Genomic DNA, 15,806 nt, shown 5'->3' on the forward strand with positions numbered 1-15,806 from the left:
CTAGTACACGGCAATGAACTACTACAGATACCTTGCATTTGAGATACCTTGTTGTTTAAGTGGTCTTCTTGTGGCAGTTTTATGTGTGACATGCTATACAAATGTATTGTGGTTTGTTATTTTTTTCTGGTATGTGCTGTACAGTGTTTTGTGATACTTTTGTTTGAAAAGCGCTATATAAATGCAATAAATAAATACATACATAAATAAATAAATAAAATATGCTTCCCCTGGGAGGTGTTATCCGTAGACATGGGGTGAATTACCATTGTTATGCCGACAACACACAGCTTTATTTATCCCTAAAGCCAGGATATACTTGTGCTGGCGGGCTGCTTACGGCTTGTCTAGCAGATATTAAGTGCTGGATGACTTAGAGGTTTTGCTAGTGGGTTCCAAAGAACATTTAAATAATGTGGTATTACAATATTTGATTATGAATTGTTGTTGCTATACAGCGCCTTGAGATGCCTTTGGTGTGAATAGCGCTGTATAAATAAAATTTGATTTGATTTAGGTAACATTTCAGGTAACCTGACAAAAGTAAGGTAGTAAGCGGATTTGTCAACCATAGCAAAGCATTTATAGTATTTCAATCTGTCAGGATTCACAATCTGAAGAAATACACTCACTGTAGCCACCATCAAATGACAATCTCAACATATATTGTTCCGGATAATTCACCTTAGTTACAGTGTAGACATAGAGTGCAGCACATTAACTTCAGGAAGTGCCTCAGTCTGACTCATTGCTTTTTCACGCTGAACTAGCTTATCACAATCCAATTTCATTGCTTTTATTTCTGGTAACAATTGCTCCTTTTTAACCTAACAAGATTTAACTTTCAGTAGAAGATTAGTAGCTTTTAAATGCACGTTTTTGAGACTAGCTCTAAGTTTAACAAACTTCTCTGGCTTTCCACAGTACTGCTTAACTTATCCATCATCTTCGGTTTCCATTTTTGCCATTTTAACTACAAGTATATTTCAAATTAGACACAGAAATTAATTTTAAGTATTTCTTAAAGTAGTTCACAAATGTATACAAAACTTGATTTATCTTAAACCAGTGTAGTTGTTATATCATACCTTAGAAAAATCACACTTCCTAATATCTGGAACAGGCCCGACGGCAGCATGAACGCTGTGGGGGGGCATGCACTTATTCAGGGCGGGCTCATTTTTGGAAAAGACAAATCAATGAGCTCGTATTCTCTACTAATGTACTTCACTGTGATGACAATAAACAAATAAATCATATGACAGCAAAATATTATGAACTATCCACACAGCACGAATTACCACAGCTCTTTCCGAATGTTTTTTTTTTTTTTTTTCTTTTAAATTATTATTACCGCATTAGCAACAACGGGTACTTGAAACGAATACAATCATACAGTGAGCAGGCCCTCTACAGAGATTGCAATAAACAGATTCCCACACACACCACATTACTGTAAAGTAATACCTTGACTTTCGGTAGTGCCCTCGTTTTTGACTCGGGATGCATAACAGGCACTATCGCTTAAATAAAAAAATCTATGAGAAATCATTAATCAAATCAAATTAAAGTAAAGCAAAGCAAAGCACAACAATAATAATAATAATGATTTAAAAATGTCTAGGTGCTTATGGTGTTTGGAAAGCCCTTCATACGGCCGCCTTGTCTGATTGTTTACAGGAAGGTATGCTTTTTATATTCAGTATTGAATACACCGTGTAACAAATTATTTTTTATTTTTTTTGGTTCCTGGGTAGTAAGTGTTATTTCCTAATTGCTTATGCCTCAAAAGTATAGAAAATGGCTATTATTCCCCACAAACTTTGCTTTTGTGACCAGGACAGTGATATTTTGAAATGTACCTATTTTCCAGAACATTCCAGATAGATTCAGTGCTGTGTAAACTTGGAGTAACTTCTAGAACTTTCTAGAACTTTCCAGTAATATAAATAGTAGTATAAATACAGGGGCCTTAAGCCCACCAGTTCAGTTTAGTTCCAGCTGCCTAAGTGGATACATATCTGCATTTTTCTGAGATGGCATCAAGAGGCTGCAAGCATCCGGCAGACGCATTTTGCTATGTCTGCGGCCAATTTATCAAGACAAGAGTGAAAAAGTACTCCGTGGAAGCATCTGCTAAGATGTGTGAGGCCTACAAGGCATATTTCGGCATGCCTGTCAGGGATCAAGACAAACCCAGGGCACCTCATTTCACCTGCGAGCACTGCAAAAAAACCAGAATGAGTGGCGCCTCTTCATTGACAGCTCATCCAGGAGCCTCAAAGCCGTGCTGCTCCATAATGGTAACAAGTACCCGTCTCTTCCCCTGGCTCACTCGGTGCATCTCAAAGAGGATTACAACAGCATCAAGACCTTCCTGGACGCCTTGAAGTATGATGAGTACGGCTGGGAGGTCATAGGAGACTTCAAAATGGTGGCATTCCTGATGGGTCTCCAAGGCGGTTTTACCAAGTTTCCCTGTTATCTTTGCCTTTGGGACAGCAGGGACACCAAGGCGCACTACCAAGACTTCTTCCCTAAGCTGTCTGAGGCAAAGGTCAAAGCCGGTGTCTTCGTCGGACCACAGATAAAGAAGATCCTGGAGTGCAATGAATTCCCCAAGAAGCTCACTAGTAAGAAGAAAGCGGCTTGGAACAGCTTTGTCGCAGTGGTTCGGGGCTTCCTGGGCAATCACAAGGCCGAAAACTATGTGGAGCTGGTTGAGACTCTGGTGAAGAACTACGGCACAATGGGCTTTAGGATGTCCCTCAAAGTCCATATCCTTGATGCTCATCTTGATAAATTCAAGGAGAACATGGGAGCGTGCTCGGAGGAGCAAGGCGAGCGCTTCCACCAGGATATACTGGACTTTGCACGCCGCTACCAAGGACAGTATAACGAGAACATGATGGGAGACTACATTTGGGGGCTGATTCGTGAAAGTGATTTACAATATAATCGTAAATCTCGAAAAACTACTCACTTCTAAATCTTTTGTAGTCATTTTTGTATTACTTTAGTATAAATACATGTTAATTTGGATTCATATGTTGTTTTTTTCTGACTTTATGTGAACGAAAAGACACAAATCTGCCCGCTTTCTCATTGGAAATAGGTAAATTTCAAAATATCACTGTCCTGGTCACAAAAGCAAAGTTTGTGGGGAATAATAGCCATTTTCTATACTTTTGAGGCATAAGCAATTAAGAAATAACACTTACTACCCAGGAACAAAAATTGTGTTATATAGTGGAAGGTATCTGTGGTTTTAAAACATAATAATTATTTCTACGTAGTATTAGAAATGTAAAGAAAAATACAAAAACGCTGTCATTTAAGGTTTGCCGTGTATACGATTTATTGATTTAAAGGCAGCAAAATATGGAAATTGCAGGTTCCTTTTCAAAGTATGTCAACATAATTTTAAAAGGTTTACAAAACTTGAAAATGTCGCTGAATTTGTCACTCAAGGTTGTTTACAAAATCTATTTTTGTCTGCTTGTTAAGTTTTTTTTGCAGCCAACACATTTATAGAACATTGATACATTTTTAAAGATTGTTTCAATAGTGACTTGAGTTTCAATGTTTGAATGCCATTTGACCTTTGACGTAGCGCAATTACTTCCAAGGTTAGCTCAAACAGTGGCTCTCAAAAGTATTTTCCACATTTTATTGTGTTACAACATGGAATCAACATGGAAAGTGAAAAATAAAATCTACAAATTGTTCTAAATTAATTACAAATACAAAACAGAAAATAATTGGTTGCATTAAGTATTCACCCCCTTGAGTCAATATTTGGTAGAGGCACCTTTGGCAGCAATTACAGCCATGAGTCTATTTGGATAAGTCTCTACCAGCTTTGCACATCTGGACACTGCAATTTTTGCCCATTCTTCTTTGCAAAATTGCTCAAGCTCCAACAAGTTGGATGGGGACCTTTGGTGAACAGCAATTTTCAACTGTTTCCACATATTCTCAATTGGATTGAGGTATGGGCTTTGACTGAGCCACTCCAGGACCTTTTTGTTTTTAAGCCACTCCAGTGTGGCTTTGGCTGTATGTTTGGGGTTATTGTCCTGCTGGAAGATGAATCTTCTCCCAAGTCCCAAGTCCTCCAGGATTTCTCTGTACTTTGCTGCATCCATTTTGCACTCTATCTTCATGAGCTTTTCAGGCCCTGACGCCCCCATAGCATGATGCTGCCACCACCATGCTTCACGGTAGGGATGGTGTTCTCAGGATGATGTGCAGTGTTAGACTTGCGCCAAACATAGCGCTTAGCGTTGAGGCCAAAAAGCTCTATTTTGGTCTCATCAGACCATAGAATCATCTTCCACTTGGTCTCAGTGTCCCACATGCCTTCTGGCAAAGTCTAGCCGAGATTTGATGCGAGTTTTTTTCAACAATGGCTTTCTTTTTGCCACTGTCCCATAAAGGCCAGTTTTGTGAAGCACCCGGGTTATTGTTGCCGTATGCACAGTGTCTCCCAGCTCAGCCGTGGAAAACTGTAACTCCTTTATGGATGGCCTGTTCTAGACAGATTTATTACCTATAACAATATCCTGGGAGACAGCCAGCATGGTTTTAGGAAAGGGAAATCGTGTCTAACTAACCTACTTGACTTTTTTGAGGATGCAACTTTGATAACTGCAAAGCATACGACATGGTCTATTTAGATTTCCAGAAAGCTTTTGACAAAGTCCCGCATAAAAGATTAATTCTCAAACTGAACGCAGTAGGGATTCAAGGAAATGCATGCCCATGGATTAGGGAGTGGTTAACAGGTAGAAAACAGAAAGTACTGATTAGAGGAGAAACCTCAAAATGGAGCGAGGTAACCAGTGGTGTACCACAGGGATCAGTATTAGGTCATCTGCTATTCCTAATCTACATTAATGATTTAGATTCTGGTATAGTAAGCAAACTCGTTAAATTTGCAGACGACACAAAAACAGGAGTGGCAAACACTGTTGAAGCAGCAAAGGTCATTCAAAATGATCTAGACAGCATTCAGAATTGGGCAGACACATGGCAAATGAAATTTAATAGAGAAAAGTGTAAAGTATTGCATGCAGGCAATAAAAATGTGCATTATAAATATCAGATGGGTGATACTGAAATTGAAGAAGGGAACTATGAAAAAGACCTAGGAGTTTATGTTGACTCAGAAATGTCTTCATCTAGACAATGTGGGGAAGCTATAAAAAAGGCCAACAAGATGCTCGGATATATTGTGAGAAGTGTTGAATTTAAATCAAGGGAAGTAATGTTAAAACTCTATAATGCATTAGTAAGACCTCACCTAGAATATTGTGTTCAGTTCTGGTCACCTCGTTATAAAAAGGATATTGCTGCTCTAGAAAGAGTGCAAAGAAGAGCAACCAGAATTATCCCCGGTTTAAAAGGCATGTCGTATGCAGACAAGCTAAAAGAATTGAATCTATTCAGTCTTGAACAAAGAAGACTACGCAGCGATCTGATTCAAACATTCAAAATCCTAAAAGGTATAGACAATGTCAACCCAGGGGACTACTTAGACCTGAAAAAAGAAACAAGGACCAGGGGTCACAAATGGAGATTAGATAAAGGGGTATTCAGAACAGAAAATAGGAGGCACTTTTTTACACAGAGAATTGTGAGGGTCTGGAACCAACTCCCCAGTAATGTTGTTGAAGCTGACACCCTGGGATCCTTCAAGAAGCTGCTTGATGAGATTCTGGGATCGATAAGCTACTAACAACCAAATGAGCAAGATGGGCTGAATGGCCTCCTCTCGTTTGTAAACTTTCTTATGTTGTTATGTTCTTATTCACAGTTGTGCGATATTCTCTCCATTTCTTAATAATGGAATTTACTGTGCTCCGGGGGATATTCAATACCTTGGAAATGTTCTTATATCCTACCCCTGATTGGTGCTTTTGAAGAACCTTATTCCGGATTTGCTTTGAATGTTCTTCGTCTTCATGATGTAGTTTTTGTTAGGAAATGTACTAACCCACTGGGGACCTCCCAGACAAGAGTATTTAACCTGAAATCATGTGAAACACCTTAATTGCACACAGGTGGACTCCATTCAACTAATTATGTGACTTCTGAAGACAATTGGTTGCACCAGAGCTTATTTAGGTGTGTCATAGCAAAGGGGGTGAATACTTATGCAATCAATTATTTTCTGTTTTATATTTGTAATTAATTTAGAACAATTTGTAGATTTTATTTTTCACTTTGACATTGTGGACTTTTTTTTGTGTTGATCAGTGGCAAAAACTCCTAATTAAATCCATTTTGATTCCATGTTGTAACACAATAAAATGTGGAAAAGTCCAAGGGGGGTGAATACTTTTGAGAGTCACTGTATCTTTGGTCAGCTGTACCTGAGAATGCTGTGAAAATGAGCAGCCATATTTAGCTGGAAATGAGGTATTCTCAAAACAGAAATAAGGTTTTAGTTTTGGTTTGAAGGCAGCAGGAGCATGCATAGCCTGTGTTTTTTGTTTTTTTTTGTATTTGTTTGACAGGCGCCTTTTATGCATGGTAACTTAGAGGTAACAAGTTATTACAATAAGCTAAGAAACAAGCAATACAGCTTTTTTGTTTGGGTTTTTTTTTTTCTAGTGGCACTTTTGTTTTGTAACATAAAATGGTTTGTCCAATTATTGTGCACCGTGTGTTTGTTTCTGTAGGTTGTATACGCATATTTGCTTTGTATTTGTAGTGTGTAGGCTACGTGCAGCTACTGTTAAATATAAACTGCTAAAATGTTAGCCTTGTTTCACTCGGGACCATACATTTTCCGTCTTGGCTGCTTTGCTCTGCTCCCACCCCTGTGAGGGGAAAGGTCTAATTTGGCAGCTATTTCAGCTTGCCATATCAAAATTGATTCAGTCTCCCCAGGAGCTCATTTCCTGGCAGGATAAGTTTTTAAAAGGCGCTCGGCGACTCCGGCCACCTATGAAGGACATTGTCCCTCGTTGGAGGCTTAACGTGGTGCTTGAAGCACTTATGAAGACCCTTTCTCAGCCCTTGCATTCAGCAGAGCTGAAATACTTCTTGTTAAAAGTGGCTTTCTTGCTGGCAATCGCATCTGCTAAACGGGAGGGTAAGATGCATTTTTTATTGCGAAAGCCTGCTTAATTTTTGCGAAAGCCAGGACAAAGGTTACACTTCGTACCAATCCATGTCGGCATTCCACATCAACCAGTCTGTGGAATTGGAGGCTTTCCATCTGCCTCCTTTCCAGTCTGACACGGAGCGACAACTCCATACGTTTTGCCCAGTGTGGGAACTAGCGTATTATGTGGACAGAACACAGTTGGAAGCAGTCTGAACCATTTTTGGTCTTGTTATGGGGCTAAGTCCCATGGTAAAGCCCTATCTAAGCACAAGATGTCTAAATGGATTACAGACACAGTCAAGACTGCCTGTGAGCGAGCCAACTTGCCCCCACCAGAAAAGCTCACTGCCCATTCCACCAGGGGCATGGCAGCTTCGTGGGCTTTGTTCCAGGGTGCATCTGTCAGGTACATTTGCAATGCAGTGGTGTGGGCCACTCCCCATACTTTTACACAGTTCTGTCGACTGAATGTCGTAGATCCACAAAACCCTGGCTTTGGAACAAGAGTGTTAAGGGCGGCTTCAGGGTCGACTCTTACAACATAAGGGAGGAGGGAGAGTTCTCCCTCGATTGTTTAACCCTAGCTACTTGTACTGGGGTTCCTAATGGTAACACACAAGGTAGCCTTGCTTAGCCTTGTGGCATTCCAGTTGGTCTGCAATATTGCCTTGCTACAGCTTTGGTATTTCTACCCATTAGATAATGGTTACATTTCGTACTTGATAGGGAACATGAGGTTATTATCATAACCCTGGTTCCATTAATCTTCAAGGTCACTGCATCCATGATTGCAGCAGTCTTGAAGGAAAAATGATGAAGATGTCTGTGTGCAGTCCAGTTAAGCCCCTGGGGGCGGGCACCACTGCGGCAGGGCTCTTACGTACAGCTTTGATGTATCTTTAGGATAAATACCCATTAGGTAATAGTTACATTTTTATTTCAGAGATCCAGGGTTATGATAATATATCTATCTATTTTCTGCTGGTTTTATTTGAAAGGGGCTATGGGAAAAGATGGGAGTTGACAGGACAGGAGAGACTTAACAGGAGGGAGCTAGAGAAGAAAGCATGCTTGTGGATTAGAAATGATATAATCCTATCTGGAATACAATTAACGTCAAATGTTTGGGATAAATGTATCCTGCATTTCTAACATTATATCCCAAATGTAATCCAGTTTTTTTCAACTTCATTATCTATTAATATTCTATCCCAGTGTATGTTTAGAAGTTCCTGTTGCATTCCTTTGTAATCTGCTCTCCTGAAATTGTATACCTTTGTCTTCGATTGATGTACGACCCTTGATTTATTTGCCACAAATTCTATCATATTATGGTCACTTATTCCTAGTGGTACTATTACCTGTAAGTTGTGTATCATTTCTTCATTGTTTGTTAATACCAAATCTAGGCATAGATTGTCTCAAGTTGGGGCATTCACCAGTTGTGGTAAGAAAAAATCGTGCACCAACTGTATCATTCCCATATCCGCAACTGTTGTCCGAGGTCATGTGATTATAAAATTAAGGTGTCCCCTTCCTTACTTTATTTTTTTGATGCTTGCATATAGGTTTTCGTATAAAGATTCATCAGAACTTGGGGGCTGTGACTGAAATATAATGAATCTTAGTTGTAAATCTCCCTCCCTGTGAGGGCGCTAAGCAGCGAAAGTAGAGTTCTTTGGACGGGTTGGCCTGACAGTTCTTTACCAGGGCCGGGAAGACGGTCAGTCTGGAAGAAGGCGAGACTCCGTTGCAGGAACGTATTAACCCGGAAGAGAAACGACGTAGCAGCTGTAGATTGTAGAGACAGCTGCACTTGTTTACCAAGGGGTCATAAAAGGGAAGAGAGAATCGCAATCTACTTCTTCTCTTGGTTTTGAGGTAGAAAATAGAAGGACCGGGAGAGACCCAGAGAAACAAAAAAAGTATTTGTGAGTGTTTTTTGTTTGTTTGTCGTTGTTAGTAATTGTCTTTGTTTGTGAATCACTAGACAGCTAACACTTATCTGGTGCTGTCGCCTTGGGCCAGCACTACCCGGAACAACACTACACCACAGTCACTTAATAATAAATTGTTATCACACACCACAAGCACTATGGACGCACCCGGACTGGTGACTGTGTACAGTATTATTGTAGGCCAGATAACGTGTGTTTATTATTTGGGCTGCAAACCATTATTATTGTTACCTCCGTGCTTACACATTGGTGTGTATTGCCAGAGTTTTATTGTTTGGTCGCCAGACCGGGATTAGAAACAAAAGATCCCTTTTCCAAAACGGATTACAGTTATCTGGTTGTGATTATTTCTGCACTGCATCACCTCTGCACCTGTTCTCACTCAGCAGCCACTTTGACACAGGGCCTATAGCAGACTCCCACTATTAAACCTTTAGATTTGTTTTAATTTAATATTGATTCACTGTTGTTGCCATTACTTTCGAGTATTTACCATTCCATGTCATTTTTTATGTATATTGCGCCCCCTCCCTTTTTTATCGGGTCTGTCTTTCCTAACAGACCTGTATCCTTCCATGGTAAACTCATCTCCATCATTTGGAGTTAGCCAGGATTCCATTATTCCTATAATGCCGTAGTTTTCCACATTGACTATGCCTTCTAATTTTAGAAATGTGTTTCTATTGCTTCTTGTATTTAAATATAGGCAAATTTGGTTGTACTTGTTTGTTTCAGTGTTGTTCCCATCTACATAATTTCCAATCCTGTTTTCGGTTATTTTATTTGTTGTTTGCTGTGTAGTTTGTAGTGTCTGATTACTGCCTGATTACTCTGTTAACTGTCTCCAGTTGGATCCCCTCCTGTTCAGGTGCAGCCCATCCCACCTGTACAGGCCACGCCCTATCGAGAAGGTTCCTCAGTGCCTCATAAATCTGTGCCCCTCTTGCCTACACCAGGTTTTTAGCCACGTGTTAAAACTTCTAATCATCGCTTGTCTTCTTGGCCCTGCACGTGGCACCGGTAGTATTTCCAAGAAGACTACCACAGAGGTTCTACTTTTAATCCTTTGCCCCAGCTCTATACATGATATTGTGCACCTGGGCACCAGGTAGGCAACACACCAGTCACGACTCTGGATCATGGCTGCATACCTAACTATCTATGTTTGTAATGATTGAGTTCCCTATGACTTTTGCTGCCCTGGGGGGCTGTGGCACCTTGGTGCACTGGCTCTGCACCACACCCTTCACTATGCAGTGCCTGGTGAGGTTATCTTCCCCGAGGGGAGCAAACCTGTCCAAAACGCGCTGTTTTGGCAGAGGGTGCACTCCTTTTCCTTCTATTCCATCCCACTGAAACCCAGTCCCTACCTGGTACTGACTGTTCTTCACTACCTCTATTTAAGGCTTCGCGCATGCTCAGTAAAGGTGATATCTATTGTGGTCAGGTGCAGTGAATAAATCAGGTCCACACAATCTTTCTCCCAAAACAGTCTGTGTTTTTAATAATAACAAAATAATAACAATAACACAAATAAGTCCACCCCTTTACCAGCGATGGTATTGGGGGGTACACTTCAGCTCACTTAATTAAAACAAAAACTAAACAAAAACGGGACTTTGTCCGTCCCCACGTTCTCCGTGCACGCAGTGCTCTCGGTCCTGAGAAGCATGGTCCTCACTCCTCCTCTGCAACACAAAACACACGTAATCCAAAACAATAAAACATTACAGGCTCCAGCCGTCTGTTTACATTCTCAGCGCAAGGGGAGGTTTTGACGTAGCTGCTTCCCCTTTGTACCCAGCAAACTCCTCCCTGCAGTCAGCGCGTCGCCATGGTTTCTCCAATAGAGGGCTGCCCCGCAGCTGACTGCAATGGAATCGTCCTGAGTACTTGCAGCTACGCGCCCCTCCTAATATGGTCACCTTCCGGTTTCCACCTACCACCGAGGTGGTAGATCTAGGAGGCAGCATACCTTCCCCCTTACACAGCGCACTTTCTAATCGGGAGGGAGATTTACAGCATCGATCCTTTCTCTCTATCACACTACTTTTTTCATGGTCTACCAATTCCCTGTGACACTGGTAAATCACAACGAACCATTGCAGCTTGCTCCACCAATTGCACTCCACAGAGGAGAGAATAACAAACCTAATGGTAGAAATGATCGCTTAAGAGACATTGGGTATCCACACTGTTGAAGGACAGGGTGAAATACATAAAATGGAAATTATGCATAAGATGGGCTTTATGCATATACTGTACTTGTATTACACTTCCTGTTAATAAAAATAGCTACTTTATTGAAGCATTGTCAAATAGTACCACGAATGTTGATTTAAAGTGTAATTGTTTAATTGTTTGTAAATTACGTATATTCAATTATTAAAATATACGTAAATGCCTATCCTTAGTACCCCAGTACCTAGTACCTCATATCTATTAGAGAAAGGAGAGTTAAATACTTCTGTATGGTAGAGTAATTGGGTATTATTGATTTCAGGCCTCATTTGTCCATTGATATCCTTTTGATACAGTCATTTAGACATTGTTACATGAACAAATATGAGCATGGTTTTTTAATTAGTTGTTTCTCTGATCCCTGTTCTGCGCAGAGTATGAAGATGAGAAGATCCTGCTGCCCTTTACTATGACTGACCTAAAGGGACGGAGTCTGCAAGCACTCAGAGGGGAGGCGCAGGGGCAGGTGATGGAGACAGAAACCAATTTATGAAACGTTAGATAGTGTGTGTGTGTGTGTGTGTGTTTCCCTCACTCCCGCTGCTGTCTTGTTTATGTACAGGCAGTATGTGTTATTTGTATCTCTGTCTGCCTGTGTGTGTCCCTTACCCTCCATCCCTCCCTCCCTCTCTCTCTCTCTCTCTCTCGCTCTCTCTCTCTCTCATATCTCTGTAGGATCTATGTGTGTGTGTGTGTGTTTATTTCCCTCAGTATCTCACTGTGTGTCTGTGTGTGTGTGTCGGTCTGTGTATCTCGGTCCTTGTCCTCTCTGCAGGGTTAGTATCTGTGTGTGTCTCTTTCTGTGTGTCTCAGTCCCTCACCCTCCCATTCCTCTCTGCAGGGTCAGTATGTGATGGTGGAGCAGCTGACTCTGGATTTCGAGTACGTCATCAATGAGGTCATTCGGAACGACGCCGCCTGGTCCAAACAGTTCTGCTCCTTCAGTGACTATGACATTGTGATCCTGGAGGTGAGGGGGAAGCGGGGAGGAGGTACTTCAGTTTCTTAGGCTGTTGAGTTAATGCAGTGATGATGTATAGTGCTATCCAGGGCCGAATTAAGTTTAATGGGGGCCTGGGGCTGTTATCGTTTTGGGGGCCCCTCTTTGCATATTAATTTGCTTCCCTTTACTGTTTTACTACCACCATACTCGACTAACATTAATGGCAAATTATTCAGTATTGGCTGATCCATATTTGACCTGATTCGATGTTTGAATTAGCATTGGCTACAGCGCTAGTTACTGGCAGTTTCAAATACAAAATGGGAAGTGCAAACTGCAGACTCTTGTCGTAAAAGCAAGTTATCTGGAAATGTGTTGTCCTTATCTCTTATGAGTATGTATAATAAGCTTGTAGTAAATACATATGCAGTCAAAAAATTTTTAGAAAATATTACAAGGATAGTACACAGCACTTTCTTATATAATGTTGTTTTTTTATTATTATTTGTGTAATGCTACAGCTTGTCTTTTATTCATTTATTTTTTTTTTGGGGGGGGGGGACAAATGAGGCAGGCTGTGTTTTAAGACAAACTAAAAACTTCACAGAAACCCGGTTTAAGAAAAATGTACGATATCAGTAAGTCGCACAAGGCCAAATTGGAACTTAGGCACAAACATAGCCTCCCGTATTTTAATATGAATTAGTTTATTTTCATTTGGAACGAGAAGCTGACACCCTGGGATCCTTCAAGAAGCTGCTTGATGAGATTCTGGGATCAATAAGCTACTAACAACCAAACGAGCAAGATGGGCTGAATGGCCTCCTCTCGTTTGTAAACTTTCTTATGTTCTTAAAACTACATGGAAACACACACAACCCAAAACTGAATAGAGTGAGAAAAAGGTGAGACTTATTTTTATTTTTCCGTGGAGATTGCCCCACTGTATTCCATATAAACCCAAGTCATTTCCTCCTGTTGATTTCTCTCCAATGTGTTTTCCGAAGTACTGGTACCTTTACATACATTTGTTGGTATTGTATTAATATAGCATGTCAGTGTTGGTGGTTTCACATATCTTCCTCGCGATGATGCTGTATTTGTGGTGTTTCTGCTTTTCAGCATTGCTCTCATACTTCCTAGGTGCTGCTTTGTCAGACATTTACAGGTTCTGATCTGCATCACGTTCGCGCTGCAGCACACCTGATAAAAGTGGCACGTGACTTGATCACAGGTCAAGTCATATGATCAGACAGTCTCTGCTCCTCCAACGCAATACAGCTTGGTTAAACAGACCTGTTCCGATCCATACAGTCACACGCTACTTATTAATTTTTTAGATATTGTATTATACATTTTATATATATATATACAGATATATATATACAGATAGATATATATATATATATATATATATATATATATATATATATATATATATATATATATATATATATACATACACCCCCCCCCCTTTGCTATGACACTCCTAAATAAGCTCAGGTGCAACCAGTTGCCTTCAGAATTCACACAATAAGTTAAATGGAGTTCATCTGTATGCAATAAAAGTGGTTTACATGATTTCTGATTAAATACACCTGTCTCTGTAAGGTCCCACAGTTCGGTAGTGCATTCAAAGCAAAGATACTACCATGAAGACCAAGGAGCTTTCAAAACAACTCAGGGATAAAGTTGTGGAAAGGCACAGATCAGTGGAGGGGTATAAAAAACCATCAAAGCCATTGAATATCCCTTGGAGCACAATCAAGTCGATCATTAAGAAGTGGAAGGTATACGGCACCACCCAGAATCTGCTTAGAGCAGGCCGTCCTCCCAAACTGAGCAGCCGGGTAAGAAGGGCATTGGTCAGAGAAGCCAGCAAGAGGCCAATGACAACTCTGAAAGATCTACAGCATTCCATGGCTGAGATGGAAGAAACTGTCCATGTGTCAACAATAGCTGAGGTACTCCACAAATCTGGCCTGTATGGAAGAGTGGCAAGAAGGAAGCCATTTCTGAAAAAAAAAACATGTAAAATCCCACTTGGAATTTGCAAAAAGGTATGTGGGAGACTCTGAAAAGATGTGGCAAAAGATTCTGTGGTCCGATGAAACAAGAATTGAACTATTTGGCCTAAATGCAAAGCGTTATGTCTGGCGCAAACCCAACACAGCACATCACCCAGGTAACACCATCCCTACTGTGAAGCATGGTGGTGGCAGCATCATGCTATGGGGGTGCTTTTCATCGGCAGGGACTGGGAAGCTTGTCAGGGTAGAGGGCAAAATGGATGGAGCTAAATACAGGCAAATCCTTGAGGAAAACCTGCTTCCGTCTGCAAAAGACCTAAGACTGGGACAGAGATTCACCTTTCAGCAGGACAGTGACCCCAAGCACACAGCCAAAGCAACACTGGAGTGGCTTAAAAACAAGAAAGTGAATGTTAGAATGGCCCAGTCAAAGCCCGGACTTGAAGCCGATTGAGAATCTGTGGCAAGACTTGAAGATTGCTGTCCACCAACGATCCCCATCCAACTTGACAGAGCTTGAACAATTTTGTTAAGAAGAATGGGTGAATATTGCACGATCCAGAGGTGCAAACCTGGTAGAGACTTACCCCAAAAGACTCACAGCTGTAATTGCTGCTATATATATAATATATAGGGACCCCTCAGAATCTGAGGCCCTGGGCTGCAGCCCCTAAAACCCCTGCGTTAATCCGGCCCTAGTGCTGTCATAGTCCTAACACAGTGTTAATGCAGCGCTTTGTCTCTTCCTTCTTCTCTAGGTGTGTCCTGAAATGAACCAGGTGGTGATTAATATTGGGCTGCTACTCTTAGCATTCCCTACACCAGAGGAAGGGCAGATCAGGTGAGCAAGTGTACACACACACTGACATTGAAGCACATTGACACACTGACACACTGAAACACAAATATCCTCTCATTTGGAAACTTTCTCATGTCCCAGAAACAACAAAAAAGGTTTACAGTTGTTTTTGTTAAATTCATGTACAGTTTTATTTTATTTTTATTGCATTGTCTTTTTCTGTTTTTGAGAAGGTTAATCTTTCCCTCTTTCTCTCTATCCCTCTCTCCCTCCTCAAGACCCAACACATACCACACCAGTCTGAAGGTGTCCTGGGACCTCAGTACTGGTGCCTTCAGGACTGTGGGAGTGGGGGACCTCACTGAGGTCAAAGTGCAGTCCAGGTCAGTTCAGGACTGTGGGAGTGGGGGTCCTCACTGAGGTCCAAGTGCACTGCAGGTCAGTTCAGGACTGTAGGAGTGGGGGTTCTCACTGAGGTCCAAGTGCACTGCAGGTCAGTTCAGGACTGTAGGAGTGGGGGTTCTCACTGAGGTCCAAGTGCACTGCAGGTCAGTTCAGGACTGTAGGAGTGGGGGTTCTCACTGAGGTCCAGGTGCACTCCAGGTCAGTTTAGTTGGTTTTGGTGTCGAGGAGACATGTACTCCGCTTCTATTGTCACAGTGAGTGGAAACAAAAGGCGAAATTCATGGGTTTCGTGAAAGTCGTGACCACTTTGATA

The 15,806-nt window shown here is 41.2% G+C and overlaps 1 protein-coding gene across 2 annotated transcripts in view; it reads left to right on the forward strand.

Annotated features, from left to right (window-relative positions):
- LOC117402161 (DDB1- and CUL4-associated factor 15) overlaps positions 1-15,806 on the forward strand; it is a 59,560-nt gene that overhangs the window by 37,737 nt on the left and 6,017 nt on the right. For both annotated transcript variants that reach the window (XM_059007930.1, XM_059007931.1), the window contains 4 exons: positions 11,691-11,782; positions 12,158-12,286; positions 15,048-15,130; positions 15,367-15,471. In XM_059007930.1, coding sequence (XP_058863913.1) covers positions 11,691-11,782; positions 12,158-12,286; positions 15,048-15,130; positions 15,367-15,471 — 409 coding nt within the window. The remainder of the gene's footprint in view (positions 1-11,690; positions 11,783-12,157; positions 12,287-15,047; positions 15,131-15,366; positions 15,472-15,806) is intronic.

This window comes from Acipenser ruthenus, chromosome 36 (assembly GCF_902713425.1).
Source record: "Acipenser ruthenus chromosome 36, fAciRut3.2 maternal haplotype, whole genome shotgun sequence".
In the NCBI taxonomy this organism is placed as follows: Eukaryota; Metazoa; Chordata; class Actinopteri; order Acipenseriformes; family Acipenseridae; genus Acipenser; species Acipenser ruthenus.